The sequence below is a fragment of the Dipteris shenzhenensis genome, chromosome 22, assembly GCF_047967505.1.
Source record: "Dipteris shenzhenensis isolate YYH24624 ecotype China chromosome 22, Dip_SZ_1.0, whole genome shotgun sequence".
Taxonomy (NCBI): Eukaryota; Viridiplantae; Streptophyta; class Polypodiopsida; order Gleicheniales; family Dipteridaceae; genus Dipteris; species Dipteris shenzhenensis.
The window spans coordinates 23,356,287-23,371,014 of NC_141617.1; the positions used below are offsets into that span (position 1 = coordinate 23,356,287).

The 14,728-nt window shown below is 42.0% G+C and overlaps 1 protein-coding gene across 1 annotated transcript; it reads right to left on the reverse strand.

Annotated features, from left to right (window-relative positions):
* Window positions 1-4,522: 4,522 nt before the first annotated feature.
* Window positions 4,523-14,420, reverse strand: LOC147887893 (potassium channel KAT3-like). Its single transcript, XM_087393431.1, has 13 exons — window positions 14,204-14,420; window positions 13,767-13,982; window positions 12,781-12,933; window positions 12,599-12,656; window positions 9,454-9,777; window positions 9,119-9,358; window positions 8,883-8,981; window positions 8,725-8,757; window positions 6,725-6,910; window positions 6,371-6,565; window positions 6,199-6,274; window positions 5,363-6,031; window positions 4,523-5,209 (listed from the first exon to the last, which is right to left on the reverse strand). The coding sequence occupies exons 1-13, from the start codon at window positions 14,401-14,403 to the stop codon at window positions 4,911-4,913; spliced, it is 2,748 nt and encodes a 915-aa protein (XP_087249557.1). The 5' UTR covers window positions 14,404-14,420; the 3' UTR covers window positions 4,523-4,910.
* Window positions 14,421-14,728: the final 308 nt, after the last annotated feature.

Here is a 14,728-nt window from a genome sequence, read left to right on the forward strand (position 1 = left end):
GTGAGAATACTCCAACAAGAAATCCGACGCATACAAGCGGCGAGGTACGTCAAAGAGGATATCCAAGGGGTTGATAGGGGATGCAGAGTAAGGGTGGTCAGTCCTAACATCACCCTCAAAAGCTTCACCTATGTCACTATCACTGTCATCCTCCATCTCCATCGTACCTCCCCTCTCCGATACCTCTAATGTAGATTTAATAATGCTTATCTTTGGCAGGTCCTCCTTGAGCATTCAAATCATCGCTATAGCCCATTTTATATTTTGAGGTTGTGCATTACTCCAACTCTAAAAAGGTGATATATCGTGAAATTGGTTCTTTACTACCCCTTAATGTAGATCTAATGATGCTATCCTTTTCCAAGTCCAACTTGAGCACAATTATTGCATGTAATATGAGTTCGGGAGATACTGCATTGAAATCCCCTCATATGAAGATCTTGCCACATCATGAACAACATACGGTGTCTAGAAATATATACATAAATCATGACACTCTAGCATTGTAACTAAACAAGCAAAAGAGTTGTCTGGTGGAATAGACCATAGATCTCCCTAGATATCATGGATGTCCCCCGTAGTTTGCACCCCCTATGATAACCAAAAGTGAAGGGGGATTGAAGGGGTGCAACTAGTATTGTCAATCCTTGTGATCCTCAAACCCCCCCAACGCCTCTTGTGATCCTAACCTAAAGTTTGAATACAAACTCTCAAGCATTTCATGATCCATTCTGTAACAGCCAAAGAGGCTTATGTGATAAATTTTACATCTTGATCTCTAATGACCTCTTAATATTGCATGGGATCAAGCAAATAATGGCATCGCAATTCCATGCCATCAATATTGTTTTAACTTCTTTTATTCATCTCATATGCATCATGCAACCTTTTAAGAACCTTTTTACTATACACTTTGACTCCAAAACTCCTGTTAATTAACCCACTTCAATTGTTCTATCGTAGCTGCAACATGTCAATTTATGCCTTCTCTTCTTGGTTCTATTTGTTTTGGATATTGGTTAATAAAGATATGGCCACCTTTTGACTATCTTTTAAAGTGAAAACACTTTTCTTAGCCTTAGGGTGTATGATAGCACAAGTGCTTCGCATTTTGGGTCTTACATCACCTTGCTAGCCCATGTTGTCCCTATGCTAAGCTATACAATGTCCATTTTTTAAATGTTTTCTATGTACGTAATATGATGTTGAAGCCATGGAGGGATGCCATCTTTGAAATCTTTAACTTTAGGAAATTATGGCCTTTATTGATTGATTCATTGAGAGAGAGAGAGAGAGAGAGAGAGTCAAAATTTTTTTCAAAGAGAGTCTTAATAAAGCTTCCTTTGTAGAGAAATGCATTTTGTAAAACGTTATGAAATGCTTTTTACATTTTGACACATGAAAGTTGAATGTCTAACTATGTTAGCTTTGCATCTTTGTAATATGGCTATTAATGCAAAACCGTCTCAATAAACACTAATAATCATATGCTAATATTAGCTATGGAGTGCTAGCCTTTGTTACCAAGAAGATCTTGTTCTTTCTATTATCAAAAGTAGATAATTCTTTTTTAAAAAGCAAACATGTATTCTATCTTTTACTTGGATGCAATATGCATATTGTGCAAGCATATTTCAATTATTGAATAGATTGCCAAATTGAAAAGATTTCAAGAAAGTATTAATTAGTGAAAAGGAAGGGAGGGAGGGGGGCAAAGGCAAGGGGAGGGTAATAAGAACGTCCCTTTATTAAAGAGAAGAGGGCCCCCTCCTCTCTTTATTTATGTGGGTGAAAATTTATCACCCTTATCATCTCCTTCTTACACAATATCTTTGTGTAGCCTGTTGTAAGACCTTGAGAGTGACTAATGGAGGTTTTGAAGCTAAGCTATGGGGCTTTCTATTTTCGAGCAAAACCATCTGAGCATCCGAGCAAATTGTATCTGGAATGTATTTTTTCCCCTCAACGTCCAAGAAATGAAGCCATGCATAGGGAGCCCTTTTGTGAAGGAAGGGATCTACGAGCCTCTTTTGTTTACATTGCCCATATTGGGGAATTTTAAAAAAGAGGCTCAAAGACCCCTTTCTTCGAAAAAAGGGGTTTTCAGGCTGCTTTTTTTCTCATGAAAGCAGCCCAAAAATCCCTTTCATTGAAGAAATGGGTCTATGGGCCATGTAGAACCATAGACCCATTTCTTCAATGAAAGGGATTTTTGGGTTACTTTCATGTCAAAAAAAGCATGCCAAAAACCCCTTTCGTCGAAGAAAGGGGTCTTTGGGCCTCATTTTTTCACATGGGCCATCTAAAAAAAAGTAGGCCCAAAGTGGTTTTTAGGCTGCCCTTTTTCACATGAAAGCAACCCTAGGACCCCTTTCTTCAACGAAATGGTTTTCTAGGTTGCTCTTTTTCACATGAAAGCAATCCAAAAATTCATTTCTTCAAAGAAAGAGGTTTTTGGGCCTCTTTCATTTCCATGGCTCATTGGAAAAAAAAAAGGCCCAAAGACTCCTTTCTTTGACAAAAGGGGTTTTGAGGCTACTTGGATTTGAATAAAAGCAGCCCAAAAACCCGTTCTGTCAAAGAAAGGGGTCTTTGGGACTTTTTTTAACATGGCCCATCTGAAAAAAAGAGGCCCAAATACCCCTTTCTTTGATGAAAGGGGTTTTTGAGCCTTTTCTTTTCACATGGACCATGTTTAAAAAACAGGCCCAAAGGCCCCTTTCTTTTATGAAAAGGCATTTGGGCTTCTTTTTTCCAAATGGAGCTTGTAGTAATTATGCATGGTGGATGCTTAAGTTGAGAGGATGCTAAAATTAAGTAAACATGTGGGGTAGTATTGTGAATAAAAGGGTCTCATGAACAATATTTATATTTGGAATGTCAACAAAGCATTACATATTTGCAAGCTGAATTAGTAAGATGTTCAGTGTGGTTAAATGGGCAATAAAATATAGCATCTTTGTAGGGTGGTTTTGTGAGTAAAGGGGTCTACAATGCTGCAATAAATTCTTTAGCTAAAGACAATATACACCACGCTCAAAATTTTTTGCTCAAACCAAATGCTCAGAGAAAGGACACACCCGCTGAGTTCAAGTCCCCCAATTGCATGAAACTTTGAAGCTGTCTCTTTGACCATACCTTAATTGGGGTACTTGATATTAAAGGCCTTTAGAATAGGTAGATGGGAAGTATAGATGAGAGAACTAATGAGGTAATGTTATCTAATTTTCCTTTTCTAATACATAATTTGAGCTTAGCACGATGTCATATGAAACTCTTAATGCCTCGCCCCACTATATCTTCAATCTGTTGAAATAAATTATTGAGCCTAAGGTTTAAAAATGGCTTTTACATTATAAAACTTTGAAAATGTACTTTGATTAACATTGTTTATACTCTTGCACTTATTACTTTATAGTAATTTAAATTATATTTGTTTATATTTGTGAGAAAGCCTAATGTATTTTATGCACAGATAATGACAACCTCATGATCTCAACATGGAACTCTTCTCAAGCCCTTACGTAACCACATGACTTAAGAATACTTACTTTTGGAAAGAGCTTTCACAAATTCAACCCAGATCTTAAACACATGTACTAATACAAACTAATTACTGTATCAATTTGAGGTGTATATTTATCTATGTTATCATCCTCTTGTTGTTGTAACGCGTTTAAATCATTCTTTGTACATGTATTGCTTTTAAAAAAAGCAAAATTCTATTATGGGCATTTGCTACGTTACAACATTTAGCAAATTTACTTATAATAAAATGAAGCTTCTATAAATGCCTTTTCAATTGGCTTTTCAAATGCAAGTGAAGGGAAATGTCAACTTTACTTGTATTATCCCACATGTAGAGTATTACTTGGAAGTGCTTGCCTAAAGGAAGGTGCAAAAGTTCACCTTGAAGAATCAAGTGAAAAGCATACCAAATTTTGGCTTATAAATTGTGATACTTGAGCACAATATAGTCCAAATACAAGTCATGGGCACCCAATTCACTCAACCAAAAGAGAAAGGTATGTGGATGGAAATTGATGATGCTTTGTTCAAAGCGTATGCTAAAGCTTTTTCTTATTAAGTGGAAATAGTTAGAGAAGAAGGTAGACTTTACTTCTTAAGAAGCTTTCCAAAAAAAGTAACTACACCCAATTTGTAAAGGAGTAAAGTAGTCATCAACTTTGCACAAAACCACTCCATTGCTAACATATTTGAGCAGCTAGGAATTCCAAGATAAGAGCAAGTTGATCCTGTTTCCAAATAGCCATCTCCAAGAATATCTACAATCTCCATGCAAAGACAATTGTATGACGTTTGTGGTCTTTAAAAGTAATTTATCTACAAAGCTACACAAGTTTGTTCCTAATGGGCCCTACACCCCTCTACTCTTGTGCTGTCTTGAGCCTTACAATCCCTAACCATCTTCATTGTAAAGACTGCCTCGTCCATTGCTAGTAGAGATGAACAAGCATAGACTCGAGATATCACAATTACAATCCTTTCTAAATATTTGACCTTAACCATATTTTTCTTGGGAGTCCATCTAATGATGCTGAAGTCCCTTCAATGTGGGCAATCTTCTTGACACATGAACACCTTTATGAAGCTTTCATCTCTTTTTGCTGGTATTCGGTTCATTTTCTGCAGATGATGAGCATTGTCTCACAGCTTTATGAAGCTTTCATCTCTTTTTGCTGGTGTTCAGTTCATTTTATACAGATGATGAGCATTCATCATAGATTGCTGGATTTCAGTTCATTTTCTACAGATGAGCAGCATTCATAGATTGCTGGTTTTCAGTTCATGTTCTCATAGATTGCTGATTTTCAGTTCATGTTCTACAGATGATCAGCATTCATAGAGGGCAGTCTTCTTGGCAAGGCTCTTAGTAAAATCTCTTTAGTTCATCTTCCTCTACAGCATTCGATCACCATCCCTGCATTCATAAGGGGGCGGTCTTCTTTATCATGGCAGGGATGTCTCTGTGGTTCTTCATTTCCAGAGTCCCGTGGTTCTTCATTCCAAAAGTCCCTCCTGGAGGGTCTATGCTGTTGTTGTTGTTGCTGCTGCAGCTGCTGAAGTCTCTTTAGTTCCTCCTCCCCTACAACATACAAATGATCACCATCCCTCACCACCTCTATCTCATCGATCTCTGCACCCTCCACACTCAACACTTTCACGGGCATGTACCCAAATCTATGGCCTGCACTTGCAGCAAAAATCAAAGAGCCAATTCAATCGAAACGCCAGGCGTGTTAAGAGTTCAAAAAGCGTAGCAATGTGCGAGTGCTGGATCTTAGTGTGTAGGCGGAGGAGGCTGCAAACGAGTGAAGAATCCTTAGTCTTTCAAGCTTACTTGTAACCTTAATCAGTTCCTCCCACGATCTGGGAAGAGAGATTATTTTTGCAGCTTTAGTGGTAGGCTCTCGGCTTTTTGGGTGATGCTGGTGGATGGTGATTCGACGTGGAGGAGTGGCAGAGGCGCCATTTTGTAGCCGGTTAGCCACCAGTTGAAAGATCGAATTGTCAAGATTCATTGACCTTAATGTTTTCCCCATTGGCTTTGAGTTGGGCTTTATGTTTGTGGCTCTCGTGAGCTCCAATTCCATTGACGGTTTGCTTTCATCCCGCATTTTGGGCTTACCAGAAAGGCTTGGAGGGTTTTCCAGCAGCTTTACAAGATCGTCCCGCCCTTGCTGCCTTGCTAGATCGAGGGGTGTCAAACCTCTTTGATCAGGTATGTCAATCTTCGCTCCGTTGGACAAAAGAAGAGTGATTGCCGCGGACCAACCCTGCTCTACAGCCATATGAAGAGCTGTCAGACCGTCTGAGTTGGGCGACTCGACGTCTGCTCCATACTTTAGCAGGTTCTGCAAAAGCTCAACGTCTCCTCTTTCTGCTGCAGCACACAGGAATTCCCCCTGTGCACCCGAGGCTAAAGTTGCTCCATGCTCCCACAGCAATCTAGCTACTACCTCGTGCTGTCCGGATATGGCTCTCCAGAGGGGAACAATGTTATCGCCATCTGCACAAATCCAATTCATATCCAAAATTCAGCCTATTGCTAAGTTTAGCTGCGTAAGAGGTTCCAACATCATCCCCTGCATAATTAACTTTATTGTAGAGTCGATAATGCCTTCGCACACGACTAATCTTTCCTGCATATCAAAGACATTTGTGGGGAAAACATGCCTGGAACGTTGGGATCTGCTCCATGATCAAGAAGTAGTTGAACACACTCCAGGGACCCATCGGCAGCTGCTATATGCTGAATGCAATTCCGAGAAGATTGAGAACCTAAGGCTACCTTTATTGGAAACAAAATGTGCTTGATTGTGGTTTACACGACAATGCAAACGTTTACCAATGCTGTCTGGCCGTTATAATCCGTTTTGTTTGGGTCCATTCCTCGTGCTAATAGTAATTCCATAAGTCGACTGTCTCCTTTCGATGCAACAAAGACAAGACTCATGGTTATGCCAGACCCTCCCTTAGCCAAGGTGTACTCGATCTCTGTTGCAAGCTCAGATATGCATGCATCACTGGATTCTTTTAGATGCTGCCAAAAATAGCAGAACGTAACAATGACTAGTTGCGTTTTTGTTGTTGATACTTTGGGTATATATCTTCCTGACAACCAAATTTCTGACTAATTACATTATTGTAAGTGGGAGGCCTTGATAATGAAATCATGATGGATAAGAATAACAGTGGAAACCTGGTAAAGGTTGTTCCCTACAATCTGTCCGTCAGCTATATTGCCTTGCAAGATGTTGATAAAACTGTTCCTATCGATCCTCAATAGTTGTGAAAGATTTTTTGTTTGAACTGTGAAGGGCTGCGGTCTGAAGCATAACACTCCTATTTCTCCAACAACATCACCAGATTTACCAATTCCTACAACCTGCGAGATGCATTGAGTTCACATTAGGCAATGAAAAACAACAAAAGTGAGATTGAGACGGAGGCAGTCCTGCCTTAGTTATTCTAAGGGGACTAGCCTAGAACCCTCCCTACTCAAAATTAAAGTTTCGCAGCACAATAGAACAGGTAGGTAGGAACAAGACATTAGAACAATGCTGCTGTCTCCAGGGTGTTGAACAGGGCTGATTAAGCTCAGCAATTAGGGGTGTCACACCACAATAGAAGCAATCGTGATTCATCCTCAGGTGGACCCCTCCATGCTGGGAGATGCATCTTGCCAAACCAGCCACAGCAAAAGGGAACGGAAAGGGGGCAGTTGTCAAGGCAATTGTAGTTACCTTTAATGATAGGGATGCATCTATACTATGCTTCATTTCTTTGAATGATGTTCTCACTGTTTGACAAATGCCCATAGACAAAATCATAGCTTGAAGGATTGACATTGATACAGGAAGTTTGGCTAAGTCTTGGGTGATGTCATATTGCTTGAAGTGGGGCAGGGGTTTCCTTATGTAAACAAAGCGACTACCTTTTCCTTGTTTTCCATCTATGTATAGAACTCCTGGACCTCTCTCTTTGTAATCTGCCCATTTGATCTTTGAGAGAGTTGCCTGCATACAAAGATGAGATCACGCTCACCGCCGACGATGCCAAAAATCCCAATCTCTGCATGGTCCCTTCTAGGAAGGCCCAGTCCACCCAATCGTATGCCTTCTCGAAATCCAAGAGGATCGCAAGAGGCCGGGATTCCTACCACGCCTGACCAGTGGCCTCATCCACCCAATCGTATGCCTTCTCGAAATCCAAGAGGATTGCGAGAGGCCGGGATTCCTACCACGCCTGACCCGTGGCCTCCGAGATGTTCTCCAAAATGCTCCCCTCCTAAACAAAACTAGTCTAACATCAATGATATCCAAGAGGAAGGGCGAAACCTCAGGCTCAAGACTTGGCTAAGGTCTTGTCTAGTAAGGTTATTGGTCTTCACTGTCAAAAACCACTGTGGTCTTCCTCTTTAGGAATCAAGCACATCACGGTGGCATATCTCCCATTTCAAAACCTCCTGGAGGCCAGTGTGGACATGCTTCAATACTGCCGGAAAAATACCAGAGACAAGCTGTCCACTCTGGGACATTTCTGCACCAGAAGGCCCTTTAAGACCTCAAGCACCTTCTTGTCCGAGAAGGGAGTCTCTAGTTGTTGTATCATATACAAGGAGACCATTGAAGGATACCTTTTCTCTAGCTGCCACCCTTGGAGCCTCGTTCTCAGCCTGGAACAGCTGCCATAGAAGGTAGCAGGTATCTCCAATATCTCATGTGGGTCTTAGTGGATCTGGCCCAAGTCATCCCTGAGCTGGGTTCTTGCCAATCGGGGACTTGTGGTCTGGAAGAAGTGGCGTGTTATCTGTCCCCCTGGTCAACCCAACAAGCATGGAGTGAAAGAAATACTCCACATGCATTTGCCCAGTGCTTATCATAAGCTCCCACTCCTCAGCAAGCATCCCTATCAATCTTATCCTTTGAACCTACTCCCCGTCCTTGCTGTCCCTTGCTACCTGGCTCGTCACATACTCCAATCAGCTGATTACCAGCTAAATTATCTGCATCCAGTCTTTTTTCAACCCTTCAACCTTTCTGACATCTGATCTACATAACTTTGCTTGTAAAAATGGCATCGCATCTACATGTCTGGGTAAAAAAGGTCATAGCCCCCCTGACAATATATGCTTTGTGTTGATATTTTAGAAATCCTTGAGAGTTTCCCTATAGTGGGATAGATTTCAAAAATCCTTACCTTCTGAATGCCATTTTTGCACGCAAGTAATTCCTGCAAGATAAAGAACATGGTTTTGTTCAGTAATGCCAACAATTGAGGACGCTTCTAGCTGAACAATGAGGATCGTTTTTCCCAGGCAGTCTTTGAGAAAATAGCCAAAAGACTTTTCCACATACCAGTCGCCCTGATACCAGTATATAAAATTCAGTTGGGGCCTCGTTGCAGAGTATTATGTCTTCCTTTGGAGGGAAATATTCTGCTTTTAATTCTGTCACCTTCAATTATGACACACTGGTTCCTATTAACACTGAGAGAGCTTGGTTTTATGCCAATAAACACAAACTTTTTGTTATGGAAAAGAGGGGATAAGAAAATAATTTTAAGCAATGTTGCTATAAAACACAGAACTTACCAGCTGTGAGAGGAAATCGAGAGATGTTCCTTGAAATAGATAGACATTTTCGATTATAGAGAGAAACAAATGTCTGGCAATGTTTGAGCGTATGGCCTTTGGTAGAGCAGACATTGTTTCCTCTTGTTTTAGGCTCTCTGTTCTGAACTTAAGGCGCACATGATCCAGCATTTGCTCATGCAATTCAAATGGCAAATGATGTCTCTTTGCAAAACTGGTGAGTGCTATGACAGAATCTCTCTGTAAGAAAAAAAATGTTTTACTTGATCAGAAAGTTACACATTATCAAGTACTTTCCCAACAGAAACTAGACAGTCGCAAGTCATGCTTCTTACAAATCTCTTTGTGCGGTTATTTGCATCTACAATGAGGTTGGTCATGTTGCCAATCAAATACGATGTGAGAGCTAGGTTAAAGAGCATGTAGACCACGTTAAATGCCATCTCTCTATAGTTTTGGGCATGAAGATCTCCATAACCAACTGTAGATAGGGTGGTTATGGACCAGTATATAGAATATATGTAGCAAACCCATGGCCCTTTGTCTTTGTAGTCAGGAAGGGCTGATCCAATCCAAGTCTGCTGTGCATTTTCCTTTGGGTAGCTAGCAGCCAACAAAAAATAAAGGCAACCCGCACAATGGACAGCAAATAAAGTAACCTGCAAAGAAGATAGACAGCCTCAAGTTCAGAAGATAGGCTTGGATATATATAAAGGATATAATGGTTTCAATTTGATCCAATGTACTATGAATATGGTCTTTGATGTCCTGATATTTTCTGAGACATAGCATCTAGGAATAAAAAGTGACTAACCCAATCCTGAGAATGGTAGAATTGAAAGATACAAAGTTGGAAATGATCACACTTGCAAATATAGAATATCTTTTATCAACAAAACCTGGTGGGATCTTGTCTTGGACAAGACCAAGATGCCAAATGAAAAGGAAGCCAAGATGGCACATGATGGAAATAATGCATTTATAATTAAAAGGTTTAAAATTCACAGCTATTACATTTGGATGTACAAATTTTGAATCTTTTTGAGGAGGGTGCTGCTCAACCTACCTCGCTTCCCTCCATGCTCCTTGCTCTTCTCCCCCCCCCCCCCCCCCCCCTTTTCCCCGGCTCTCTGTCTCTCTGTCTCTCTGTCTCTCTCTCCCTCACACACACACACACACACACACACATATCTCTTTTCACCCTATCCATCCCCACCACATGCCACATACCACGACACCTTCTGCACACACAACATACCATGACATACACTTCCACCCATAAGTTATTCCCCCACTACTTTGCCTGCCTTTCTACCCTACTCGCAAATCTTGAGGACATCCCACGTCTGGAGGATCGAGCTGCTCGGATCACTCGCTTCCTTCTTGCTGCCGCCCTCCACACCTTTCCCTACACCACATGTTCCACCGTCTGGTCATCGAAAGAAGTAGGCATTCATTCACCAAAATGATGAGGAGTTACTAAACATCTTGTTTAGCAGAAACTCCAAAAGATTTCTGGCAAAAGTTTCTTGCCCGACGGACTCCCTCTCCTTTCACTATGGACACCCTCTGCACTCTTATGCACATACACTGTATCACAATATTCTTCACTAGCCGTTCCCAGATCTCTCACATCAAACATGCAGCACTGCAGCTACCTCTCACAGCTACCAAACCCCACCTTCTGTGCACGCTTCACCAGCACTGACATAAAAAATGCAGCCCTGAAGCTACATAATGGTCGAGCCAAACATCATGAGGGACTAGGTACTGAATACATTGCATATGGACTACGTACCCTAGTCCCGATCTTGGCAAAACTTTTTAATGAAGCAGTCGGCACTAGTTTCCCCCACACCTGGACCCTTAATACCATTGTCCCTATCCACAAGGCAAGTGATCCTATGAACCTGAAAAACTACAGGCCTATCATGATTGGGCATGTTATGTCCAAGATTTATGCCTTGGTCCTCAATACGCAAGCTAGTCAATTTGCGGAGTATGAGGGACTCACAGCTACACCTGGATCCACCTCGCCCATGCTTTGAGAATCTCAATTGGGCAGTTCCACGTTTCTTCTCACTGACTGTGCATTGAGATTGGACGGGCTGAGGGCATCCCTTGGGAGGGATGCATTTATACTCCATGCGACCTGCAGGAAGTTGAGTCGGAAGAGCACTTTGCTTTCAGAGGTCCTATGCACTAGGAGATGTGAGGCCGTCACCATTACCAGCCAGAGGGTGAATACTGATTCTTTTTAGTCAAATAACATGGATCAGCAGTCCCCAGGGAGACAACGTGACGAGACCCAGAGAGGGAGAAGACACCCCCACCAGTGCGTTGCTGCATGCATAAGGCTTGGAGAACTTACCTCTATATTCACTGGCCTGAGGACACAGCCGACTAGGGTGACTGGCACTTGCCCAACAGAGAGCTACTATGAGGTGGCAACAGAGGACCACACAGGTCGATCGTCAGCAGCTCCAACATGGGTGTATCTCATCTACCTGCTGGAGCCTGTCCGCTCAGATCCTCCTGTCCATTCTCAGCCAGCCAGTGGATCTGGTCCGTCAGACAGCATATAGAGGACCGTTACATTGATATCACGTTGCATATCTATTTTTTCTTCATGGGCTTTAGACACTAGTATCCATGTTGGGTGTGAATGCCCAATTAGTGGCCCCACAAATTCAGGTTTTCTCATTGTATCTGTTGTTTTCAGTCTCATAGTAACCTTCGGTCTTTTGAAGACTTTAATAAACTCTCTCTCTCTCTCTCTCTCTCTCTCACACACACACACACACACACACACACACACACACACATACACACCCCCCTCTTAGCTCCCCTCAGCCCCCCTGTCCCCTCAGGCTGCAGGTTTGCTTCCCATCATGGCTTTATTTTTCCTCTGAGCCCCTCTCAAAACCCCACAAACACCCCCCGCGCCCCCCACGCTGCCCCGGCCCCCCATGTGGCCCCCCATGCAGACTTAGAAGCATCTACCAGGAGAATAATGAGTGGGATTTTGGTAGCTCAATCTGCTCCAAGGCTATTATTCCCATGCATGAAAATGTGATGCAGTCTTTGACACCACCAAAGGTGCATTCTTACAGAACAAACCCTTCAGCCCAGCTCCCCATTTATTGTTGGAATCTAGACTTCGGGACCCATAAATCCGGCCACAAAAGGGCAAAAGGTACATTTTAGTGGCCACAAATTATGGCACAAAATGGGTGAACTCGTTTAGTTGATGACACAGTTTTTAAACATACATTTGGACATAGTTTGGACTTTAGACAGCAGTCTACTGTAGCATTTCCCTTGACATCAATCAAATGGCCATTAAGTGTGATGCATTATTGACAAGAACTATTTCTCTGGATGTATTGCAAAAAGGATGGTCTATCTATGAGCCATGAACCCTGTATCTATCTTGCAATACATTATGGGCTTGTTTGTATGGAAATGGCTGTCACTTACAAATAGGAGCCATAAACATCGTATCCAAAAATAGCTGAAGCGGATATCTTTCTCTAGTCTGCAGGAGACAGTTATGATAAATAGTTCAGGACATTTGCTTATACTGTCCGGGAAGGAGATCATTTCCAGTCACAAAGGCAATAATGAATGCAAACTTCAGCAATTTTAGATGAGTGGCTTACCTAGAAAATAAGGCACTAACTCTGCGTAGCCTTAGAAGTCGCAACATGTTGAGTGAACTGTAAGCTAAACCTTTGTCATGTTTCCTTGAGAGAGCAAGTGCCTGTATAGGCGTAGTGGCAGCAAGATCTATAGCAAACCACGTTTTAAGATACCTGGGACCATCAAAGTAGACTTATTTGACATGGGGCAGAATGGAAATGATTCCAATGGTAATTGCGGATTGTCCAAGTCCATCAAATATGGAGGAAAATAAAATGTGAAAGTGAATACTTTTCAAAGATATATGTCTGGGCATATTGCCGTCATATTATTCCTTCTCTAACAGCTATACATGTGTGTGCACGTGCACACGTCCTCATGCTTTTCAGTAACATAATGATTGGAATATTGGGTATATATCCCTTTGGATTATTCTTTTTCTGATAGGTACGTAGACACATGTTACTTCCCTTCCGACATCATGCACAGCACAGAATACCAATCCTGTGAAAGAGCATGGATTATTTTAGGTTTCAGGACGTGCACATCAATTGAATTAGAATACCAGAGATAATTGTATTAGCATCTGGTGCTCCATCCCAGTTGAAGATGGGCTCTTTGTATCATCAGGATAACCAGTATACTCACTTGTGGCAATATATCAATGCCCTCTAAAGAGAGGACAGTTGGGCAGCACATGAAATAAATTTAACCTTCTATCCCCCCTTATATATTTTGTTATGGTTCTGTTAACATCTTAAAGCTCCATCTCAAAGGGAATGCTCAATTGTGGCAGATTAGTTTCTGATTGGGAAAAAGTGACTGAGGGATGTTACTATAACTTATCCTCGTAGAAGTCTTAAACTATGCAAGGCAGTGTTGTGAACTTAATTATCAGAGTGATAGGAAAAATAATTCACTTGTTACGAATGCTCACTGCTCAATTTGCCCAATTAGTTCCTTCAATTGCAAATTTCCATAGATCTTAACAGTAAATCAACAGTACCTCAAAGCAATTTTGGAATGCTTCGTCACAAATAAGTGAGTTTGTGTATCCAGATAAGCCACAAAAAATGTGATGACAATATCGATGGCAAAGAAAAAATTGATTATATTATCTGCAGTGAGGTAAGGCCATTCAGGTGTATCTATGAAGCCAAGCTCGAATGGTGCCATCCAAGCTGTAAAGATTACCAGTACTACTAAAAAGTCTTCCCACCACCTGCACAAATGGCATGACGAGATCATTATCGCGACACACAATCCGAGTTCAGGCAAAAAGCGTGAACTAGATGAGAAATCAACCCCCAACTCGAGTAAAAGCTTCAAAGTCGCAAATACTGTTCATTTGAAGGCTAAAAGTTTGTAAATTTCTTTAAAGCCTTCGTGGTTTCGTTTTCATACGGTAATGGCCTACTCACGAGGCAAGGGGACGACGCTGACCTGAACCGATAGTCGTTGGGGAGGATGACGCGATTTTTCGCGTCCACAAAGGTGTAGCTTCTAGTGCCCAAGGCGGGGAGCAGCCCACTAGAGAAGCTGTCACGGGGAAGAGAGGTGCTCTGGCCGCAAGGCCTGCAAAGCTGTTGCAATTTGAGAGCACCCACTTTTACGAGATGCTGTGGCAGAAGCTTTGTCAACATATTCAAGGACCCAATGAGGAGATCCAAATGGGTTTTGAGGAAGGAGGCGATTCAAAGTATTTTCACGTCAAAAGCAGCACATTTTGGAAGAGAGCATGCACACGTGAAGAGCACCCCCCCAAATCACCCCATGGTTTGAGGATCATGTCTTCACACCGGGTTCACATTGGGTCATGCCCATGCCTGCGTTCAGACTGCGTCAGACCAAGGCGGACACCAGACTTGGCGCAAAATTGGTGGACCATGGGGTTGTCTGGTAGAAGGGAGGGTTGTCCGATTGGGTCATGCCCATGCCTGTGTTCAGACTACGTCAGACCAAGGCGGA